At 35.7% G+C, this 21,793-nt stretch overlaps 1 protein-coding gene across 1 annotated transcript; it reads left to right on the forward strand.

Moving 5' to 3' along the window:
* The first annotated feature begins 175 nt into the window (after positions 1-175).
* On the forward strand, positions 176-14,638 carry ddx1 (DEAD (Asp-Glu-Ala-Asp) box helicase 1). Its single transcript, NM_001197324.1, has 26 exons — positions 176-225; positions 327-378; positions 475-538; positions 920-949; positions 2,160-2,256; positions 2,716-2,763; positions 2,874-2,957; positions 3,039-3,122; positions 3,230-3,306; positions 3,381-3,453; positions 5,042-5,118; positions 5,227-5,341; positions 5,442-5,580; positions 5,676-5,736; positions 7,179-7,277; positions 8,039-8,128; positions 8,212-8,400; positions 10,994-11,045; positions 11,134-11,280; positions 11,359-11,450; positions 12,499-12,571; positions 12,716-12,788; positions 12,877-12,919; positions 14,104-14,199; positions 14,277-14,397; positions 14,482-14,638. The coding sequence occupies exons 1-26, from the start codon at positions 210-212 to the stop codon at positions 14,610-14,612; spliced, it is 2,223 nt and encodes a 740-aa protein (NP_001184253.1). The 5' UTR covers positions 176-209; the 3' UTR covers positions 14,613-14,638.
* The last annotated feature ends 7,155 nt before the right edge of the window (positions 14,639-21,793 follow it).

Here is a 21,793-nt window from a genome sequence, read left to right on the forward strand (position 1 = left end):
TTTGTTATAGTATCTCTAACTAATTTTGTTATATTTATTTATTTGTCGCGAAAGACGCTACAATAAACAGTCTACGTTTCCTATTATTAAAATAAGATAAGCGGAACAGATGCGGGAAAGCGTGTTCCGCACGGGTCGTTTCTAACTTGTACCCTGTCAAAACTAGCTTACGCCACTTCCGGTGAAGAGGCTCGCAGGAGTTTGACACCATGGCAGCATTCGGCGGTGAGATTTATCTGTCAACGTATTTGTGAGACCTATAAGAATAAGGATTTAATAAAACGCCGAATGTCTGTGAACCTATATCTTATTGTTTTGCCTTACAGAAATGGGAGTGATGCCAGAAATTGCACAGGCGGTGGAAGAAATGGACTGGCTGTGAGTTCTAATGATCTTACATCATAATGTGTATTATTAATATATTTGTTATGCTTGTATAAATTAAGTAGATGACGGTTTGATGGTCACTTTTAGGTTGCCAACGGACATTCAGGCCGAATCCATTCCACTGATTCTGGGTGGAGGAGACGTGCTCATGGTGAGATCTGATATGCATTGCAAATCAATGAGGTAGAGTTGGGTTTATATTCGCACATTCATTCAGTGACAACCGTCCCTATATGGTTTACCATGGTACTTTGGATATTCAGTCTGAAGTCGCATGTAAGTATGACTATAATAAATAACTAACAACTATGTGACAGAACAATGTTGTACTTTAATGGTCATTGGCTGCTTATGTAATTTCCCTATTTAGAATTTGCAAAGAATATTTTTCTAAAATATATATTATATTATAATAATTATATTATATTGAGAGCCCAAATCCCTGAACATAAAACCAACTTTTACATAAAAATCATATATAACTGTTTTATGAGTATAAAAGCTGTTTACCATGCATTTACATCTTTTGTAGGCTGCTGAGACTGGAAGCGGAAAAACTGGAGTAAGTATGGGACATTTGTTTTTGGTCTCTTTATTTAAAGGTACACTTGTTGCTGTTGACAAACTAACTATGACTCAATGAAGTCCTAATTTGCTGCTTATTAATAATTGTTAAGGTACTTGTTAGGTATGTGGGATTGGGTAGGATTAGAAATGAAGAATAAGATCATGCAAAATATGCACTTTATAAGTTCTAATAAACATCCAGTATTTTAACAATAGGCAAATAATAAGCCACTAGTTAGAGCTTGAACTATAGTGTTACTTTTACCCATTTATAACTGAACATGTGTGATTTTAGCTAGGGCTGCACGATTTGGGGAAAAAAAACTGACATTGCTATGTATTAAAGAATTCATCATTTTACATTGATTGGTATTCAGAGTGCATCTACATAAAATATGCTGTACATAGTAACAATGCATAGATGAAAACAATACAACAAAGATAAAAAATAAATAAACAGTGCTTCATGGTTTCCGGTGAAGTCATTGCAGGCTTAGCATTGAGGTTCAACAAGCAATAATCAAATGTAAATTAACACTTCTTTATTGTATAGATAAGTAAACACAAATCATCTTTGTTAAAGTTGTAAACTTTATAATTTCTTGTGCCCAAAATAGTTTAAATTAGCTTGAAATCTTAGTCACAGGCCTTAAAATCACAATAAAATGAAAGTCTTTCACATCGTTAGAACCTGTTAGATTAGGTCATGTTGTTGGTCATGTTGTTTTATGCACAAAATGACATTGCAGATGCGACGATGTGGCTATTGCACAATCGCACATTGCAATATTGATGCTGAAATGGTATATTGTGCAGCCCTAATTTTAGCTGTTGTCCTTTGTCCTTCCAAGGGAAAAGCTACAAGCACTTTGAAAGCAAAAAAAATAAATAAATAGTACTCGTGCCCCATGCTAATACATTGATGCCTTATGAAGCAAAAAAAACTGTGCAAGAAACTGAACGTTATTTATGACAGAGATGGAAAACAGTGCTCGTAGCCATTGACTATTAATACATTTTTCATAAATCACCAAGGATCACAGTTTCAGCTTTGTCTCTTGATTAATGTTCTAGTTAAAGGAGGTGGAGGTTGCTTTTTTCAGTGGGGGTGATAAAAATGCTACATATCAGAGCTGTATTTTTTATTTGTTGATATGTAAGGAAACAGTGAAATTCGATTATAAAACATTAATGTTGTCTTGTAGGCCTTCAGTATTCCAGTCATCCAAATAGTCTATGAAACCATCAAGGACCTGCAGGAGGGAAAAAAAGGACGCAGCGCGGTAAAGACAGGAGGAGCAGGTATTAAACTTTCTTCTGTATTTATGTCATTAAACTCATTTATGTTTGTGTATATAGTTTGCATTGATATTTAATCAGTCATAAATGCTTAAATGCATAAAGGCTGACCTAACATCATTTAACATTTTAACTAATTCTAATAAAGCTGAAATGAATTAAAACAGGACCATAACAATTACTAAAACAAAAAAAAGTTAAATAAAAATATACACAAAAATAAAATTACAAAAATAAATTGTTTATAAATAAATACTATAGTGTACTATAGTTTATATGCAAATAATACTTATCAATTGTTCAAAGCTACAAGCAAAGCGACATAACGCTCAATGTGCTAGATATTGCATGTTGATTAAAAATTCATACAGTATGTTTTTATTTTATTTATTTTAAAACAGAATAAAAGCAAATAAATGATCTTATAATTATTGATAAATTTGGATTTCTTGTTCACTACAGTTTTCAGTAAATGGCAGATGAACCCCTTTGATAGAAGTACAGCATTTGGTAAGTGTTGGCACTTATATGGGAAAGGCTTAGTTTGACTTTAAACTCTTCATGTGGATACTTCCTAGTTATGTTGCAACATAACTGTTACAGTATGTATTATTTTTCAGCTATTGGATCAGATGGCTTGTGCTGTCAGAGCAGGGAGTTCAAAGAATGGCATGGCTGTCGTACCACCAAAGCGGTCACAAAAGGTTTAAAATAGATATATTTTAAAAAAAAAATTTTTTTTTGTCTAGTCCTGAAAAGTTATTTTACATTACTTTCCCCCCTAGGGAGGTATTATTATGAAGTTGCCTGTCACGATCAAGGGCTGTGCAGGGTGGGCTGGTCCACTGCCCAGGCATCACTGGACTTGGGTATGTTTCATCATGATCTCATTTCTATGATCTACTAATTCAATGATCTAGTTATGTCATCCCTTTAGTAAATGTATTGTTTTTTATTCTGTTTTCCTCTTTCTTAGGAACTGATAAATATGGATTTGGCTTTGGAGGAACTGGAAAGAAATCTCACAATAAGCAGTTTGATAGTTATGGAGAAGTACGATATAACAGAGGCATTTTATTTGACTCAAATTTTAGTACGTTGATAATGATTTAATTTTACCCCCTCAGGAGTTCACAATGCACGACACTATCGGATGCTACATAGATCTGGAAAAAGGCCATGTGTCATTCTCCAAAAATGGTAGGGTTCTGTTTAGTTTTAGTAAATAAAACTTTTTCTTTTCAAAATTCAGTCTCTTGTTGCACTCTGCCACTATGTAGAGCTATGCAGAGTTAGAGATGGTATTCAGATCATTTATATTAATTTAGAAAATTACAGAGTTAAGCACACTACTGAATACCAGATACAGATAATTCATAAAAGTAACAGACAGACAGACAGACAGACAGACAGACCGACCGACCGACAGATAGATACAGACAGACACAGGCAGAGTATGATATAGATAGTCATTATGTAATAGAGAGAGAAAGCATATCAAACTGCAAATGTTTATTTAGGTTAAATTGACACCACATACTTTTTCTATATTTACTTATTATTATATGGAAAAAATTACACTCAATCATGACATGAACCAGAATTCTGTTTGATGATGATAATAATAACAGTACATCTTTATGGAAATAAAGTTTTGACATCACATGAATAAATGTACATGAAGTACATTTAAAATGTATTAGGGTCATTATACCAGAAACATAAATTATCTGTCCCTAAAATAAAAACATAAATACAGTGAATAAAAATGATTTAATCCCAAAAATGTCTAAATGGACTGATGGTTGATTTCTGTCAGTTGTTCTGTTAATTGGTTCTCAGATTTTTGTTCTTTAGCAAAAACACTTTACAAATGTACAAACCCTGTCATCGTTCTTGTTCTCAGACCAATTATACCTTCAGCTTTAATAGTTTTGTTATGCTAAAAACTGTTTTTTAGAAAAATAACTTTAGAAATACTGAGTTTTTATTTTGTTATTTACAACAATTGATTAAAAACAGGAGATTCTAAATAAATTCTACAAATGAATACAACAAAAATACCATACAAATTAATTTACAATTGGCCCCATGTTTCTGTCAGTCCTGTCACATTTGCATTAAATTTAACAAACAAGACAAGGCATGCAATACATCTTTAAGGCTATGACTAGGAAGTGACATCATTTGATAGAGAAGAAGCTTACAGGGATCAAGGATGTGCTCTATCGTTGAATTGTTTGACTTTATGCTTGTTTTGTTGAATTTTTACTTTTTTTTTTTTTTTTGAGGACAACAAGCTTAAGTCAGGCCCTGTCATGTTTTTACAAGTGAAAATGTACATTTCTAGTAGAATGTCCCATTAAAACAGCAAACATTTAATTAAAATTGTAATAAACATCCACGTTGCTGTTGTTTGTTTGTTAAACTTTTATAGAAATAGCAAGATAGTTTTACAGAAAAATCAAAATAAATAGTTTTCCCAACCCTTCCCCCATAAACAAAATGAAATTACAATTACAAATAAATATTTGGAAAATACATAAATAAAAAAGTATGAAAGTACAGTATGTGTCAATTATGTATAAAATATATGTTTGATCATTTATACATTTTATTTACTGTATTGTGTTGATAAATGAACCCTTGGTGAGCAAGACACTTATTTTACTGGACTCTTAACCCAAACTTTTGCACATCAGTAAACCTTTATAAAAGTTTAATATCGCAGTATCAACTGTAATACAAATAGAAGCCACTGTGATTAATATTTGATTGACTTTCACAGGCAATGATCTGGGTTTGGCTTTTGAAATCCCTCAGCAGCTGAGAAGCCAGCCGTTTTTTGCTTCCTGTGTGTTAAAGGTATCTCTCACACAAACACACTTCTCCTTCATTTCCAAGATTGCTACATAACATTTCTCTTACACACCATCTGTTATTAAAAGATGTTTTTGTCTCCATCAAATGTAGAATGCTGAACTGAAATTCAACTTTGGCGATGAAGCTTTCAAACACCAACCCAAAGACGGATATGTGGCCCTGAACCAGGCTCCAGAAGGTCATGTGGTCAAATCCAGCCAGACAGGTGAGCTTCAAATAGCACTCACTTGTTTCTGCCTGCAGGGCTTGTCTTAATGTTTCCTCACGTTCTGTCTGCATGTTTTTTTTTTTCTTTTTGTCCTCAGGTAGTGCTAAAGTGACTCAGGTCAAATCTAGCTCCAACGCCCCCAGAGCTCTTATCATCGAGCCGTCTAAAGAACTGGCTGAACAAACCCTCAATAATGTCAATCAGTTCAAGAAGTATGTGGATAACCCTAAACTTAGGTGAGCAGAGAGTGACAGGGGTGAGACTTTCATTATTGTAGCATCAACTGAGAAGTTTGGCTTTATCACAGTGTATGATCTGATGTCTTTTGCAGAGAACTTCTGATTATTGGAGGAGTGGCTGCCAAAGAACAGCTCAATGTTTTAGAAAGCGGGGTGAGTGTCTGTTGATGTCTGAGTTTGTTATTGATTGTTTATAATGAAAATAGTTGGTTACAGTTTATTTTAAGTTGTCCTTGTTACAGTGTTCAGTTTCAGTTTCTATTTGATTAAATCTATTCATAAATGTAGACATGCAACGCAGCATTTTGGAGCTGGTTAACTACTGAGTAATGTTAATTAACTACATGTACATACTGTATGGCAGTGACGTGTGCTGAGGTTTGTGGTTGGTAAGGCACGACTCTTTCAGGGTTATATTTAAACATATATGCACCTAATATATTTGCCAACTACCGATTGTGTTTCATATATCATATCAGCATTCTTTCTATACACATGGCTGGTACATATTGGGCCAAGGAAGAATGTAAAATGTATAGCTATTTAATATGCCTCCTAAAAAAACACCAAGGTGGATGCTACAGACGGCCTGTAACAAGCAACACTGCATCACAGCAGATGCGCTAGCTTTCTCTCTCTCTCTCTCTTTCTCTCTCTCTCTCTCTCTCTCTCTCTCTCTCTCTCTCTCTTTCTCTCTCTCTCTCTCTCTCTCTCTCTCTCTCTCTCTCTCTTTCTCTCTCACTTTCTCTCTCACTTAAATGATGTCTTGAATGACTTGAAATGATTGAGTTATCTTCTGTCCTGTCCTTTAAAGCAAGCCCTTTAGCTCCGGCATTGCTTGTCCATTATTTATTTACGTTTTGATTAAAAAAGCCAATTTTAAGAAGATTTTGAGCTGAGATATTAACATTACATCCTTGATTTTTGCAGTCTGTCAGAGCAAAACATAAATTACTCCTGCGTGTAAGAAGAGCAACTACTAAACAAGAATAACTGTGAGCTCAGGTGTGCCCACTTCATTGCTGCAGAGCTACTGCCTGCCTCACCCCATGTCTTTTCAGTGCGGCTTTATGTCAGATCCTAACACTAAATATGTGATAGACATATGTGAAATACTTTACCTATCATATGCAAAGTGAGGGCATACAATAAAAATGTCTACAATGTATAAAAACATTTCAATAAAGCATTACACTGGTAACATACACCGAGTAAGCAAAAGGCTTACGTTCAACCCAGTGTGCAAGGCAATCTGACGTGAGGCACAGCTTGGTGCTGCCTCACCTCGCTTCCTACGCTTTAATTGAACAGAAAATACGCATATACAGCGATGTTTGATTAATAAAAGGATTGCAATCATTTGAATCATACAGAAATTGCATTTTTGTTGGGTTTGTTGCAAAAATGTATATAACTTCACAGATCATTTTACTGAAATATTCTTGACACATAATGGCCTCATTCTGAATAAATGAAAATTGTGACCATACATTGAGGGTTTGGACTATACATATTCAGACGATAATACAGAGACCGAAATACTGAATTTATACTTATTTTTTAAATTGTTTGTTTAAATCACTTTGTTCTTTAAGGTTGACATTGTGGTCGGCACCCCAGGCAGACTGGATGATCTCATATCCACAGGAAAGCTGGATCTTTCCCAAGTCCGTTTCCTGGTGCTGGATGAGTGTGTATGTCGAACGCTTCTATTTATGCAATGCTTTACAGTTTAACATTAAAGAATACTTTGGCATAAATGCAAATTCTATCGGCAGCATGTCAGATTTACTACAGTTTGTATGTGTATCTTTAACCAAACATGGTCTAAGCATTCACTAAAATCAACCCTGTAAGTTAAATGTGTATTAAAAGGTATTTACTGTAAAACAAAAAACTATAGTTTGTGAAAAGTATCAGTAAGAGATATTTATAATGTTACAAAAGGTTTATTTTTACAAACTATTTTTTATTTTTAATTTAAATAAATTACAAACTAATAATTTTATTCATAATTAATAAATTCCTTTTGGTGTATTTGTAGTAAAAATATATATAATTTCTGACTAAAGCAATATGTTGCTTTTTGATAAATTTTATGCTTCTTTTCTTAATAAAAGTAGAAGTAAAAGACTTAAAATTATTAACAAATATTTATGTTTTTATTTTCTATTCAAAGAATACATTAATTACAAATTAGTCATTTTATTATTAATAATTAATTATCATACAAGTATTTAAATTATTTTAAATATTAAATAATAATTATGATAAATAATAAAATAAAATAATTATTTATATTATTTTAAATTGTTTTAAATATTAATGATTTAATAGTGGTTTTAAAAGTTTTCTGATTGAATAAAAGTTGCTTTTGATTAATATTTCACATTTTCTATGAACCATTTTTGCTGTATTCCAACCAAATAATTTCTGACTGAATAAATGTGTTCAGGACGGGCTCCTGTCGGCCGGCAATACTGACTTCATCATGAGGATCTACAACCAAATCCCTCAGGTCACCTCAGACGGCAAGAGACTACAGGTCATCCCAGCTCTACAGTTCTGCTTTCTGAAGAGCTGTCAGATCTGCAGTTTCTCATGACTGAACCTGTGTTTGTGTTGTAGGTGATTGTTTGTTCTGCTACGCTGCACTCATTTGACGTGAAGAAGCTCTCAGAGAAGATCATGCATTTCCCCACATGGGTGGATCTGAAGGGAGAAGATTCTGTACCAGAAACTGTCCATCATGTGGTGGTGACAGTCAACCCAAAAAACGACAAGCTTTGGGAGAGACTGGGGAAGAACCACATAAGGGTGCATATATTTTATGATCATAATATGTTTACATATCAACCGCCAACTTATCCAACATCTGTTTTATGCAACGGATGCCCTTCTAGCCGCATCCCAGCACTGGGAAACATTAATACACACACACATATACTTGGGCCAATTTAGCTTATTCAATTCACCTATACCGCATGTCTTTGGACTGTGAGGGAAATCAGAGCACCCAGAGGAAACCTATGCCAAAACCGAGAGAACATGCACACAGATACAGCAACTGGCCCAACCAAAGCTCAAATCAGCGACCTTCTTGCTGTGAGGCAACAGTGCCAACCACTGAGCCACCGTGCTGTCTCTGCCTGAAATTAATCTGCGAATATTGAAATGCTGTGTGGTTTATGAAATCGAGAAAATCCAGCTAGATTTGACATGGTGCTGATTTGTTTACTGCAGCAACCAAGGCAACATCGTTGTTCATGCAGTTCTATAGACTGATTTCATGCGGCCGCCATTTTCAAAAACGAAATCGAGGCTGCGGTGGGAAGAAACCCGGAAGTATCATTGGGAGTCATATAGGAATGTTGTGTACCTGGCTGTATATCTTATCAGCGAAGATAAAGTGACTCAAATTTATCATTTCTCCGCCTTCCAGGTGACCTGAAGGTCCGTTCTGAATGAATGGTGAATGTAAAAAGGCATATCAGAGCTAATTTTTAGCTACATTAAGGGAAATGGCACTAGTTAGCAAACGTTTTGTTTCCCAAACACACGTTTTAGATGCCATTTATCAAACTCGAGTTGATAAACTGATTCTTTTACTGTATTAGACTTGTCACGATACTGAATTAAAAGAAAAACCGGCAATAACATTTAACGCTAACATTTAAGGCAATGTTGATGCCTTTCTTAAAACAGCGCTGATTTGCCACTGCGTTCACGTGTTCAACAGAAATGATTGTGATTGGCCGAGAAGGTCATCAGTTCACCTACCGCTGTATACTGAGCACAAACACAGACGAGCCGAGGGATCTGCTTGATGACTCGACTGATCTTGACGGCTGCTTCGCGCTCCAGTTTGTGTATCTGTGTTTGCACTGGGTGAAAAGCGGTAAACTGAGTGCAAACCAAACACAGATACACGGAGACTCACGAGTCATCCGCGCTCAGCGGCGCTTCCATGTTAGCGGGAAATAACCGGGTTTAGCTTCTTACATTCAGTATTTAGTAAATATACTGTAAGTTAAAATGTCTGCAATGTAATTGGTTGAATCCCAAAGTAATAACGAGGTCCTAAAATGTATAGAAAGAGTCTTTTAAAATGTCTTAAACATTATTGAATTTTACTCTGATTCCTGTATATACCTGCTTCAGTAAACTTTGCAAATGTTTTAATCATTAATAGTTTTTTTTTTTTTATAAGAGATAACTTTTCATAAAGACTACACATTACACATCCGGTAAATTTGCAGCTAATTATGTATGAAGTATAATGAAGTTTTGAATAAATTATCTGAAGTTATATTAGTGTCAGAAAATGAATAATAATTCTGCATATCTTACACACTTTTGGGAATCTGAAATGTTTTATTTTCGAGGAAAATTATGAATGTGTATGCCTATTTAATAACTGCAGCACAACAACAACAACAATTGAGCACTTTTTTCACACATTTTTTTTTTACTTCAATAGTGTTTTATTTGTTTAATGTAGTTTTCTTGAAAAATAATAAAAGTAATCGATTACACAACACATTTTTTAAACATGTAATTAGATGAATACAGTCAAACATGGAAACATTTAAGTTTATTTAGAAACTAATATCGCGAGGATCACATGCTCATGATTGACCACAGCTGGTCCTGCATAAGCTATGCAAGATTCACCAATCGGATGATTCCTAACTCACTATAAATAACCAGTTTCTTACCTCAATATCTTTGTCTTGAAGAATCCCCCCTCCACCCCTACTCCTCCCTCCTTTTCTTTGACTGGGCAGCAAGGCAGCCCAGTGGTTAGCACTGTTGCCTCACAGCAAGAATGTCATTGGTTCAAATCCTTACTTGGGCAGTAGGCATTTCTCTATGGAGTTTACATGTTTTCCCGTGCTTGTGTGGGTTTCCCCGGGTTCTCCAGTTTCCTCCCACAGTCCAAACACATGCGACATAAGTGAACTGACCAAACCAAATTAGCACCATTGATGAGCTCTTAATCAGCTATTCCTATTTGTCATTAGCCATAAATTAGCAGGGGAGTTCTCAAGATATATCTGACCTCATACGCTCTTACCTTAAAAACGGGAGGGAGCCCTGGGCTCGGATCTTGAGAGCTCTGGGCTCTCTCCCAGGACAGCATGCCGAACACACTTTATGATCAATCATCAGCTAAGTGTGAACTTTTGAAATCTTTTTTGACATTCACTTGACTGATTTGATAAAATATGGTTTTAGGTGAAAAATATTATGACCAGGTCCAAACAGAGCTGGGATGCAAAAATAGGATATGCATTTGTGTACACTTGTGGAATCTGAGTACATTTGAGGATTTTTTTATCATAAAATATAGATTTATTGTTTTTTTTTTTTTTTACATCTTAATTGTGATTTTTATGACTCTTCACAGACTGATGAAGTTCATGCAAAGGACGACACACGACCTGGAGCCAACAGCCCAGGTAACAATCTGATTATTGTATTCTAAACATTTGAAAAGGACCTTGATCTGCCCTGATATAAAGCAATGTTGTTTTATGGCTTTATCAGAGATGTGGTCTGAGGCTATTAAGATCCTAAAGGGGGAGTACACAGTCAGAGCCATTAAAGAGCACAAGATGGATCAGGCCATCATCTTCTGCCGGACAAAGATCGATTGTGATAATATGGAGCAGTACTTCATCAAGCAAGGAGGAGGTGAGGTGGACACACCAGCTTTTAGCATCTTTAATAAACAGCCATAACATTCCATTTAACAGTCAGCTTTTCCTGCAGGACCAGATAAGAAAGGACACCAGTTCTCTTGTGTATGCCTTCATGGCGACAGAAAACCAAATGAACGCAAGTATAATTTGGAGCGATTCAAGGTAATGAAAACAAAGTTAACTTTGAATTAATAAAGTAGCACTTTATTTTACAGCATCCTTGTTGCATGTAATTACCATAGTAGTAACAGTAAATTATATGCAGTAACCCTAACTAACCACTTTTTAGGTTAATGCATGCATACTTACAATCAAGGAAAAAAGTGTTAGTCCTCCTGTGAAATTAATTATTTTTCATAAGTTTTCTGGTGTTTACCAGAGAAAGGAAATCTTTCACAGTATTTCCTAGAATATTTTCATTCTGAAGAATGTTTTAAAAAAACAATATTTAAAAAAAATTTAATAACTAGTCAATATTATTAGGGTCAGTGTATCTTTTGGTCATTGTATTTTCATTTTAGAAACAGATATTAAAAAACTTTGTAAAATTAAAAAATAGAAAATTGAAATTCAGTGCGTTTTTTGATTTTCCGTTTTTCACCATGAAACTGAAAAACGTGCCATTTTTTTTTCGTTTTAAAATACATTGAAATTAGCATTAAAATTTAATTTTTGTTTTTATTTTAAAACGAAAATCAAAAAACGACTTGTTTTTCAATATCCATTTCTAAAATGAAAATCCAATGACCAAAAGATACACTGACCTTTTAGCCCCCTTGAGCAATTATTGTTTTTGATTGGCTACAGACCAATCCACTGTTGTCCAATGATTTGGCTAATTAGCCAAATTTGCTTAATTAGCCTAGTTACGCCTTTAATTTGCACTTTAAACTGCTATAATCCCACTGTCATCTTGGCAAAGACAAAAACAAATTGTTGCTAGAAATAAGTTATTAAAACTATAATGTTAAATACTTTGAGCATTATTTTTCTCAGTTCAAACTTGATTATTAATAACAAATAAGTAATTTCACTGGAAAACTAAACATTTTGTACATTGTTCAGTGTTTTGTGGTATTATGGTGTATTAAGGAAACCATAAAATAGTTTAACTGGAAAAACTAAACTGATTTAAATGTCAATACTAAAAAGAAATGTACTGTAGTAATTACAGTCATTTTAATGTGTTATTTTACGATCCACACTTTAGAAACAGGAGGTGAAATTTCTGATTTGCACAGATGTGGCTGCTAGAGGAATTGATGTCCGTGGTGTTCCTTATGGTAATCTTATTTCATCTTATGATTTTAGATTTAGTTAACTTAGACTCTTACTAAGGGTGCAATTTGAAATGACTTAGTAAAATTATTTCACTTAAAAACTACCAGGCTATCAAAAAAATTTATTTTTTAAATTATGTTTTGCAGTGATAAATGTAACTCTACCAGATGAGAAGGAGAACTATGTTCATCGCATTGGAAGAGTTGGCCGAGCAGACAGGTAATGGACACAATTCTATATTCTATCATTTAATATGAAAACAACCATCTGAATCAAACTAAATCATTCATTGATTGTGTCACTGCAGGATGGGTTTGGCCATATCACTGGTTGCAATGGAGAAAGAGAAGGTAAGCAGCAAGTAAAGCACAGCTAGTTTTACATATAGAGCTGTGGCAAAAAAATCAATTCTGAGTTTTTCAAAATGCATCGATATTCTCTCTTGAATAGATTTTGAGTTTAGTTTTTAACAGCAGAGCAGATGGAGGCAAGGTTTAACTGTACACTGAAATGATCTCCAGGAATAGCACTTGTGTGTTCAGCTCAGTCTAGAAAGTTGGCTTTTATGTCAAAATAATAATGTAAATGCACTCTTGTTATTCACTTAAACCTTTCCCAACTTTATTAATTATTATTACATGGCTCTCTGGCATACTTGAGTCTAGTTGGTCTGTCACAACATTGCAAGGCATGTTATTTCCAGAAAACAACTGCTGAAATTAATAACACAGGCTTATCGGGGTACTTTGAATCAACTTTACCATCATTAACAGTTCACATCCATAAATATGCATGTCTGCTAAGCCTCTTGTTTTTGACTTTTTGGTGCCATCTTGTGCTTTGATATTATGTGTGTTAGTGTATGCTCCATTTAACCATTTCAGTTTTTGTCAGCTTAGCATTTCATTAAAAAATTAATAAACTAACATGGTTCAGAACATTATTTGTCACTAATCTTTACATTTTAGTGGCAAGTATCCGCGTAATAAGTTTAATAACTTACATCGTTATTTTCACAGAATAAAACCCTTCAAGCTCTATTTTGCGTTTGGCTGCTGATAAGCCTGTTAGCCATTATGTAAGGCATAAAGTACATTCAGGCGGTTGTAATCGGTTGTAAACAGGCTTATCGGCAGCCGTAAGTGAAATGGAGACAAACATATGGATGTGAACGTTTTCACCAACAGTCAAAAGGATTCGAAGTACCCAGTACCCTGCCTGTGTTACTAGTTTGAACAGTTGTTATCCAAGAATGTCATGACTGACCAATCAGAATCAAGTATTTCAAACAGTCATGTAATAATCTGTTAACAACCGCTTGGATGTATTTTATAAATTATTTAAGGTTCAAGTGGTGTTTTTAAGGAATTGGAAGCAAGCAGAGCATCCAATACGCACCATCTGCTGTTTAAAACTAAGCTTACAATCTATTTATAAGAGAATAGTGAGAAGAGAGAATTGATTTCTTAAACGATTTTTTTCTACAGCTCTAGTGGTATAGAAATGTCATTTGTGCATGTGTTTATGTACACAGGTGTGGTACCATGTTTGTGCCAGCAGAGGAAAAGGCTGCTATAACACCAGACTCAAAGAGAATGGAGGCTGCACTATTTGGTACAATGAAAAAGAGGTGAGAATTGTAAGCATGCCTAAGATCGCACAAACAAATGAACTTTTTATACTTAGGATTTTTTTCCCAATTTGTAGTTGTTGTCAGATATCGAGGAGCATCTGAAATGCACTATTACTCAGTGTGAACCTGACATTAAAGTACCTGTGGATGAATTTGATGGTAAAGTGACGTACGGCCAGCGCAGGGCCACAGGAGGTGAGTTTCTTTCTGATGTCCTTGTTTATAGGGCAGTTTCTTAATGTCTGTCACTCAACTCTGTTTCTCATACACATACACCAGGTGGTCTTTACAAGGGCCATGTGGATATTTTGGCCCCGACCGTACAGGAACTGGCCAACCTGGAGAGAGAGGCTCAAACTTCCTTCCTTCATCTGGGTTATCTACCCAACCAGCTCTTTAAAGCCTTCTAAAACAGCAATTGCACATGTCATGCTAAAGCAACTGCAATTGAAGACACTAGATGTCTAGAACTTGCCAATGGCTTACATAGTAAATGTAATTAATTTTCTTTTTTTTTTTTTTTTTTTTTGGTTCATGTGGTTTGATAACAAATGAATTGCTTGTGCACTTATTGGCAGTGTTTTGTTATGTTTTCTCCAAAGCATTTGTGTTCTGGTCATGCAAGTGGTCAAATAAATTTAAACAGCATACGCTTCTGTTTTCTTCAGTTATTGTTTGACATCTTCTTAATAGCCGAAACAACTTAGGTGATTCTTCAGCTTTAGAAAGTGACAATTAAATTGACTGCCTCTTGTCTTTAATGAAGAAACATAGACAATCTGAAGTTGATCTGGTTTCATTTTGTGTATTTTTATTTAGGAAGGAAAAGAATTATAAAAAATAAATTATCTGACGCATCATTTTAACACTCAAAATGCATTCAGATTAATTTTGATCTGGAAGTATATTTAAATTTCTCTCAACTGCAAAGGGAACAATGTACATGATGCTCCAAATTTTAATTTGTAAAGTTTTTTTACTATGTTTTTTAAAAGAAATATAATAATTTGAAACCAAACATGGTGTGTTTGGGTCATTTTTGAGCCTAGGTATGTATGGAGTACCATTAGGTGGGGAAACATATCCTTGTTTATTAACTATGAAGTTATATTAGTTAAATATTTAAATAAAATATATTTAGCTAGATTTCTTTTTTTTTCATATCTTACACTTGTGGGCCTATGGATCAACCACCACTCTCTGAAATTGAGTTTATTTATTTATTTTTTTAATTATATTTCTTTACAATTTTTGAGAGAAATATTCACATTATGTTGTTTTATTAGAAACGCACATGTAGGATTTATAAATTTGGCCTGCTTTTCGGAAATTCTGAGATTTTAAATTAAATAAAGGTAAATATAATTCCCTAAAATTCAACTTGTTATAATTATTAATTTTCTTCTTGACAAATGTATGTACATTTTGAATTCATAATGAAGGATCAGAGGTAAATAATTTATCAATGCTGTATATTATACTGGCTTTTGTGCAACTATCCTGTCAAATGCTTTACTTCTATGCAGTTCCTCAGACCGACACTAGGTGTCATTATTGTCTTAATAAGGAGACACTCGTTCTTTGTACCCCCGAGGCGTCTGCTGTACGGTTCATGTCATGAGCACTGCACTTTTATTTTTACTAGAACGAAGACCAAAAGGAGGCAATGAAGTTAAATGCCATTAATAATACAAAATGGCATCACTGTACTCGCAGTAACCCGGCACGCATGTGTTATTACAGACTGCAGTTTGGACTCAAATCACACACACACACACACACAGAAGGACGTCTCTCTGTAATTATACCCAAACTAACAGCAGTGCTCGTAAACAGCCCTGCATTTTAAACTAATCCACACAAGACCACACACACCTCAACTTACATTCCTACCTAAAATTTGATTATATAATAGTTACTTATGGATCCATGCAACATCGTGGAGCCTGCAAATGCAAAACTGATCAAGTTTCTGTTTAGAAAACTTTCAACGCCAAGTCGCCAACTTTAAGTAACAAATGATCTTTTCAAAAGTTATATATAGCGCTTCTGTCTGCTCTTCACCTCTCTTTTATGTTATGTAACTACAGTAGCTGTGTGTATGTGTGTCTACGTGTGTGCGTGTGTGTGTGTTTCCACTCCTAAGCATCTTAGGGAGCAAATGGTTTCCAGCTGCCAGAGCGTGCGTCTTATTTCCAGTGGTGAACCAGTGACACTACATACGTTTGTCTGCCTTTTACTCATTTCCTAAACCCTGCAGTCTCACACTTAACCCGTTCAACATGCTACTCGACAGACTAATGACTCTTCAGACAGATAATATCGCGTTTTCCCACGTATGAAGGCCATTTTCTTTACATAAATGGTAAAAAGGTGGAAAGAACAAAGATTAGATAGTGTAATATTGTAACCAGAGGCCCACAGAAGACTAAAATGGCTCCACATGGGATCCTTGCTTCTTACTTTCTTCAGTATATAGGGTTTGTGCAAGTATCTACTGAAGTCATTTATGCACTTTAAATTGACATATTATGATTTAATATTAAGCTAGAGCTTTGTAGAAACTCAATGGACTCAATTAAGTGTCCATTAATGACTGAGTGTGCCCAGCACTGTCCACCTCCCATACCAGAAATGCTAGCAATATACAAACAGATTACATTGGTGCCGTGACCCAAACATGACTGTGAGTGTGATGGAGACCAGTCAGTAAAAACTTTCCAGGCCTTAAGAGGTGCAATAACGACTGATCTTGTAGGTGGGTTCAGTATAAGCGAAAGTAAAGCCAGCTTTAAATAGGCAGGTCAGCTCCAAATGAGTGGGACTGAAGCTTTAAATAAATTTCCTGGGGATTTTGATTGATTTATTTAAAGTTTTGTGCTTGGCATGTCCAACTTGTTGTCTTTTATTAATGTATTCACAACTGTAAACCTTCCCTTTGCTGTAATTAAAAAACAGTAACTATTGTAGTACATTGTCACAAAAATTATCCTTGATGTCTGCATGTCCAGTTGCCGCAGCTCCCCACACCCTTAAACCAACCTACCTGCCACGTAAGTCCTACCCAATCATAGGTAATTTATGATTTTCTTTTTAATTTATAAGAGTTGTAACGAAACTATGCTTAAGACAGTTACACCACAGGTAGTTAGGTAGATTTAGCAAAAAAAAAAATTTATAGGAAAAATATTTAGAACAAGAGGTCAATGGAAGGCAAAAAAAAAATGTTGTAATCATGCAGTGCATTTTAAATTTTGTCCTAGTTTGTGTTTCTGCCTTGGTGCAGTTACAAGGTGAGCTGCATGCAATGGTTTTTAATTTGTACCCCTAACCCTACCCTAGTGCATTCTGTCTGACATCTCTAATATAAGCATTTTTAGCTTGCAAATCCAAGTCTGCATCTAGATACTTTTGCCCACACCAGTAACTGCTGCTAGAGGATGCTGTCTTCTGGAAAAGCCAGTTCAGTTCCCACTAAGAATGAGGGGATTAGAACCAGTGGGTGACATTGGTGCTGTGACCTGGACTAGTGTAATGGAGACCTGTGTAGATAAACCTTACTCTTTAGGTCTCAAGAATCACATTAGTTACTTGGGAGGCTGCAATGCATTCTTGTTAGTGTGCCTGCTTCCCATGCGAGTAGAATTAGGCAAGGCAAGGCAATCTTTATTTATAGAGCACAATTTTATACAATCGCAGTTGATCCAAAGTGCTTTACAATGAGATGAATTATTTAAGAATATAAAAAAATAAAACTTGTATAAAAATTTAAGAAAAGGAAATATATGTATATATGTAATACTAAAATACAGTATAAAAATTACATGTATGAGTCACTCAAAGGCAAGGGGGTAAAAATATGTCTTCAAGTTAGATTTAAAAGTATCCAAGGATGGAGAAATCCTGATGTTCAATGGGAGACTGTTCCATAGTCTTGGGGCTGCAACACAGAAAGCTCGATCACCTTTTGATTTGCAGAAAGACCGAGGGCAAATTAAAGGGTTACATTGGTACAATAATAAAAAACGTGATGTTTAAGATGGTTAGTGTAATGGAGAACAAAGTAAGCGCTGTGTGAGAAAACATCTCTCCCGAGGCCTCAAGTGGTACTAGTGGCTGACACATGAGGCTACGGTCTTATGCATTCTCATTAGATCATCTACCTCCCATGTCAAAAATGCCAGTTAGATTCCAATTTAAAAAATTGGAGGTTGAACCAAAGGGTAACGTTGTTGCAGTGCCCCAGATGGGAGTGAATTTTAGGGAAACTGGTGTAGCGGAGAACAGAAAAGTTTGGGTAAAACCCATTCCCTTGTCCTCAAGTTGCACTCTAATGTTAGACTGGTGCTAGAGGCTGCTGTCTTCTGAAAAAGACAGTTCAATTCCTACTTAGAATTGGGGAATTAGAACCAGTGTGTGACATTGGGGCTGTGACCTGGACTAGTGTAATGGAGACTAGCTAGTGCAGGTACACCTTTCTCTTTTGGTCTCATAAACCACATTATTTACTTAAGAGGCTGCAATCTGTTCCATACTAATTAGTGTGCCTGCTTCCCATGCGGGAAACTTTTATTTGAATCATGCTTGATGGGTGAGAAGAATTAAAGAGTTACATTGGTGCATTAATAGAAACGTGGGGTTTAAGATGGTTAGTGTAATGGAGAACAAAGTAAGAGCTGTGTGAGAAAACATCTCTCCTGAGGCAACATGGGGTACAAGTGACAGACACATGAGGCTAGGGTCTTATGCATTCTCATTAGATCATCTACCTCCCATGTCAAAAATGCCAGTTAGTTCCTCATTTGGAAAAGGGCAGGTTGAACCAAAGGGTAACGTTGTTGAGTTTCCCAGTTGGGAGTGAATTTTAGGGAAATTGGTGTAGTGGAAAGCAGAAAAGATTGGGTAAAACCCATTCCCCTGTCCTCAAGTTGCACTCAACTAATGTTAGAGGGTTCAGTTTTAGCATCTTCATTAGTTTACCATACTGGAGATGTTGGTTTGAATCCCACTCAGAACAAGCAGAGAAGAACCCAAATAAGATGTGCAACTGACAAATGAGCCATACTGGAAACACTGGTCCAGTTCCTGTTTGGAGCAGGCTGAGTTGAACTAAAAGAGTTACACTGACATATTAAATGAATGAACATGCTCAAGGGGCGGGGCTAATAGAACTCAGTGACTGACATTCATTCAGTTTCAGGAACGGCTGGAATTGTTGAGGCAAATGGCTACATTCATTCAGTCACATTCCAGGAAACCGTTACCTATAAAGCCTCCCCTACCCAGTTTTGAGGGATTTATGTTGAAGCGACAGATTATAGTTAAAAAATATGACACAGGAAGTCCCACCCACCAAACCCATAGGGCATTTCCTCTGCACCTGGTAATGAGAAATGTCCCTGTGGCAGGTACCAGAGATCAAATAAGTTCAGACTGAGAGAGAATGCCATAAGTAAGTTTTGTTTTACAGCTTATCTGCTGCAAAGATGCTTCGACAGAAAGAAAACTGAGCCAGAACTTTGTTCAAAGTGAAAAGTTTCTCTCACAGTCCTCCTCCTCCCTCATTCCTGCTGTATCAAACACACTGTGGTACAAGTAATGTTTTGGTTATGCTGAACCAAAGACCCGAGGTAAATTACCTACTTGAGTTACAACACGCCTTGACGATGCAAACGTTTCTCAGCCAGCTAAAGCCAATTTTCACACAGTATAGAGTTAAAGGACGCAGGAAGTGCTCTAATCTAATGGGAATTATCACGATTTAGCTACTGTAATCATGATTAACTATGACCCTCAACCGTTTTAATGGTGTTTTACTCCTGAATGTGTGTATGAACTCTCAGACTCACCCCTGAGGCTAACGGAAAGGTGTACTGAATCAATCTGACAGCATGAGTCACCGCTAAAGACGCTTTTCATATAAACACTTACAGAAACCACATGAACGGTTACCAAGAGCACGGTCTTAAAAACTCAAACAAACTCTTCCAAAGTTGTCTTAAGCTAATGTTGTATTCTACCTCCCACATTAAAATGTATTAAGTTCAATTACATTGCGATGTGACTCATGAATATGACATAAGTGATGATCAGTTTATTGGCTTTGCAATGTCAAAGTATGTAAAGGCTAGCATTAGACCAGTGCACGTTTACATTACTGCCTGCTGATTTGATAATCAACACAGGATGTGAATATGGGTGATTATTAGAACTGAAATAAGTATAATGAATGAATATGCTCAATAAATAATACAATAAGAATCCAGACAACAACCTTTCTATTCATTTAGCATCACTTGATGACAGCGAGAGGAGGAAGGAGGTGGAGCGGGGAGGAGAAAGGGGTGGGAATACTCATAAATGCCAAAGTCTTGAACTATGCCCACATTAAACGGAATGGTCGGAGTTTAGTTTGTCACTAATGAATGGTTTATCTCATTTCTCTCCCTCTCTCTTTCTCCCTTTTCCATACCCATGGGTGACATTCACAAATGTGCTTTGATCTGCTGCCAGACAGTACAAAGCGCACACCAGGGAGAGCAGAGAGAGAGAGAGACGGGGAAGGGTATGGAGGAGAGATGGTAGGAGGAGGAGATGGATTTCAGTTACTGTAAGTCTTTAAAAACGTAAGTCCCCTCAGGGATCTTCGGAAAAAAAAATGCAACCCAGAGACTAAACCAACCTCACTGAGGCTTTCTTCATGAAGGGTGGGAGGATCAGCTGATAGATAGCATGCAAACTCTTCATCAGGCTGTTGATGGACTGCCAGTTTTTAGATTTCTCCAGAGGTGTTTAATTGGGTTCAGGTTCAAGCTCTGGCTGGGCCACTGAAGGACGCTCATAAGGTCATTCTTTAAGCCCTGTTCAGATAATACAATTTTTCCTGATTTTGACATGTTTGCTTGGTTTGTTGGTATTTATAAACAACAAATGTATATTGACGTGCAGATTGAATCATTTCTTCTTGTGTAATGCACCATAGCTCACGATAAAACAATGTCATGTCTGCAGTGCTTCATGACATCATCGCAGAAATTCTAGCATATTTAATTTAGTCTAGCATATTTGCATTCAGGAGGCCACATGCTATTTAAACCTTCAATGACAGAACATTTTTCAAACTCACTGTTTACTGAAAATATACGCATCTGCCTCTGTTTTTGGAAAACCACAAAAAGCATACTCAAACAGCATATACATTACACTGCAGTTTCTAGTTGAAGTGAACATTAAGAGGAGGTAGTAAAACACCAACAGCTTTTGCTCTTTTAGGGCTGAATAATATATAATTTGAGCATCCAAATCGCAATGTGATCATTCGCAATGTTGAGTCTGGATTTTCCTTTCACAAGTGTTTTATTTTTTTAAAGTCCGTGACTGTGTCAGGGTTTTAAAAGGATACAGGCATAAGAAATTTTACCATATGTAACTTCGAAAAATTTATAACAAATATGTTTGTTGAATTGTTTATAAAACGCAGACTATGCAATTTTATTTTACATTTGATTATTTAACTACTGTATATGTTACAGTTTGACATCTCAGAAAAAAATAATAAAACTGTTTATTTAATTAATTTAATTATTTATTT

This window comes from Danio rerio, chromosome 20 (genome assembly GCF_049306965.1).
Source record: "Danio rerio strain Tuebingen ecotype United States chromosome 20, GRCz12tu, whole genome shotgun sequence".
Lineage (NCBI taxonomy): Eukaryota > Metazoa > Chordata > Actinopteri > Cypriniformes > Danionidae > Danio > Danio rerio.

What these genes read in the sequence shown, in the direction of transcription:
- ddx1 (NM_001197324.1), top strand. An exon ending in GTGGATAACCCTAAACTTAG is followed by an intron (nt 5,581 to 5,675) that starts GTGAGCAGAGAG and finishes TGTCTTTTGCAG; the next exon opens with AGAACTTCTGATTATTGGAG. An exon ending in CAGACGGCAAGAGACTACAG is followed by an intron (nt 8,129 to 8,211) that starts GTCATCCCAGCT and finishes TTTGTGTTGTAG; the next exon opens with GTGATTGTTTGTTCTGCTAC.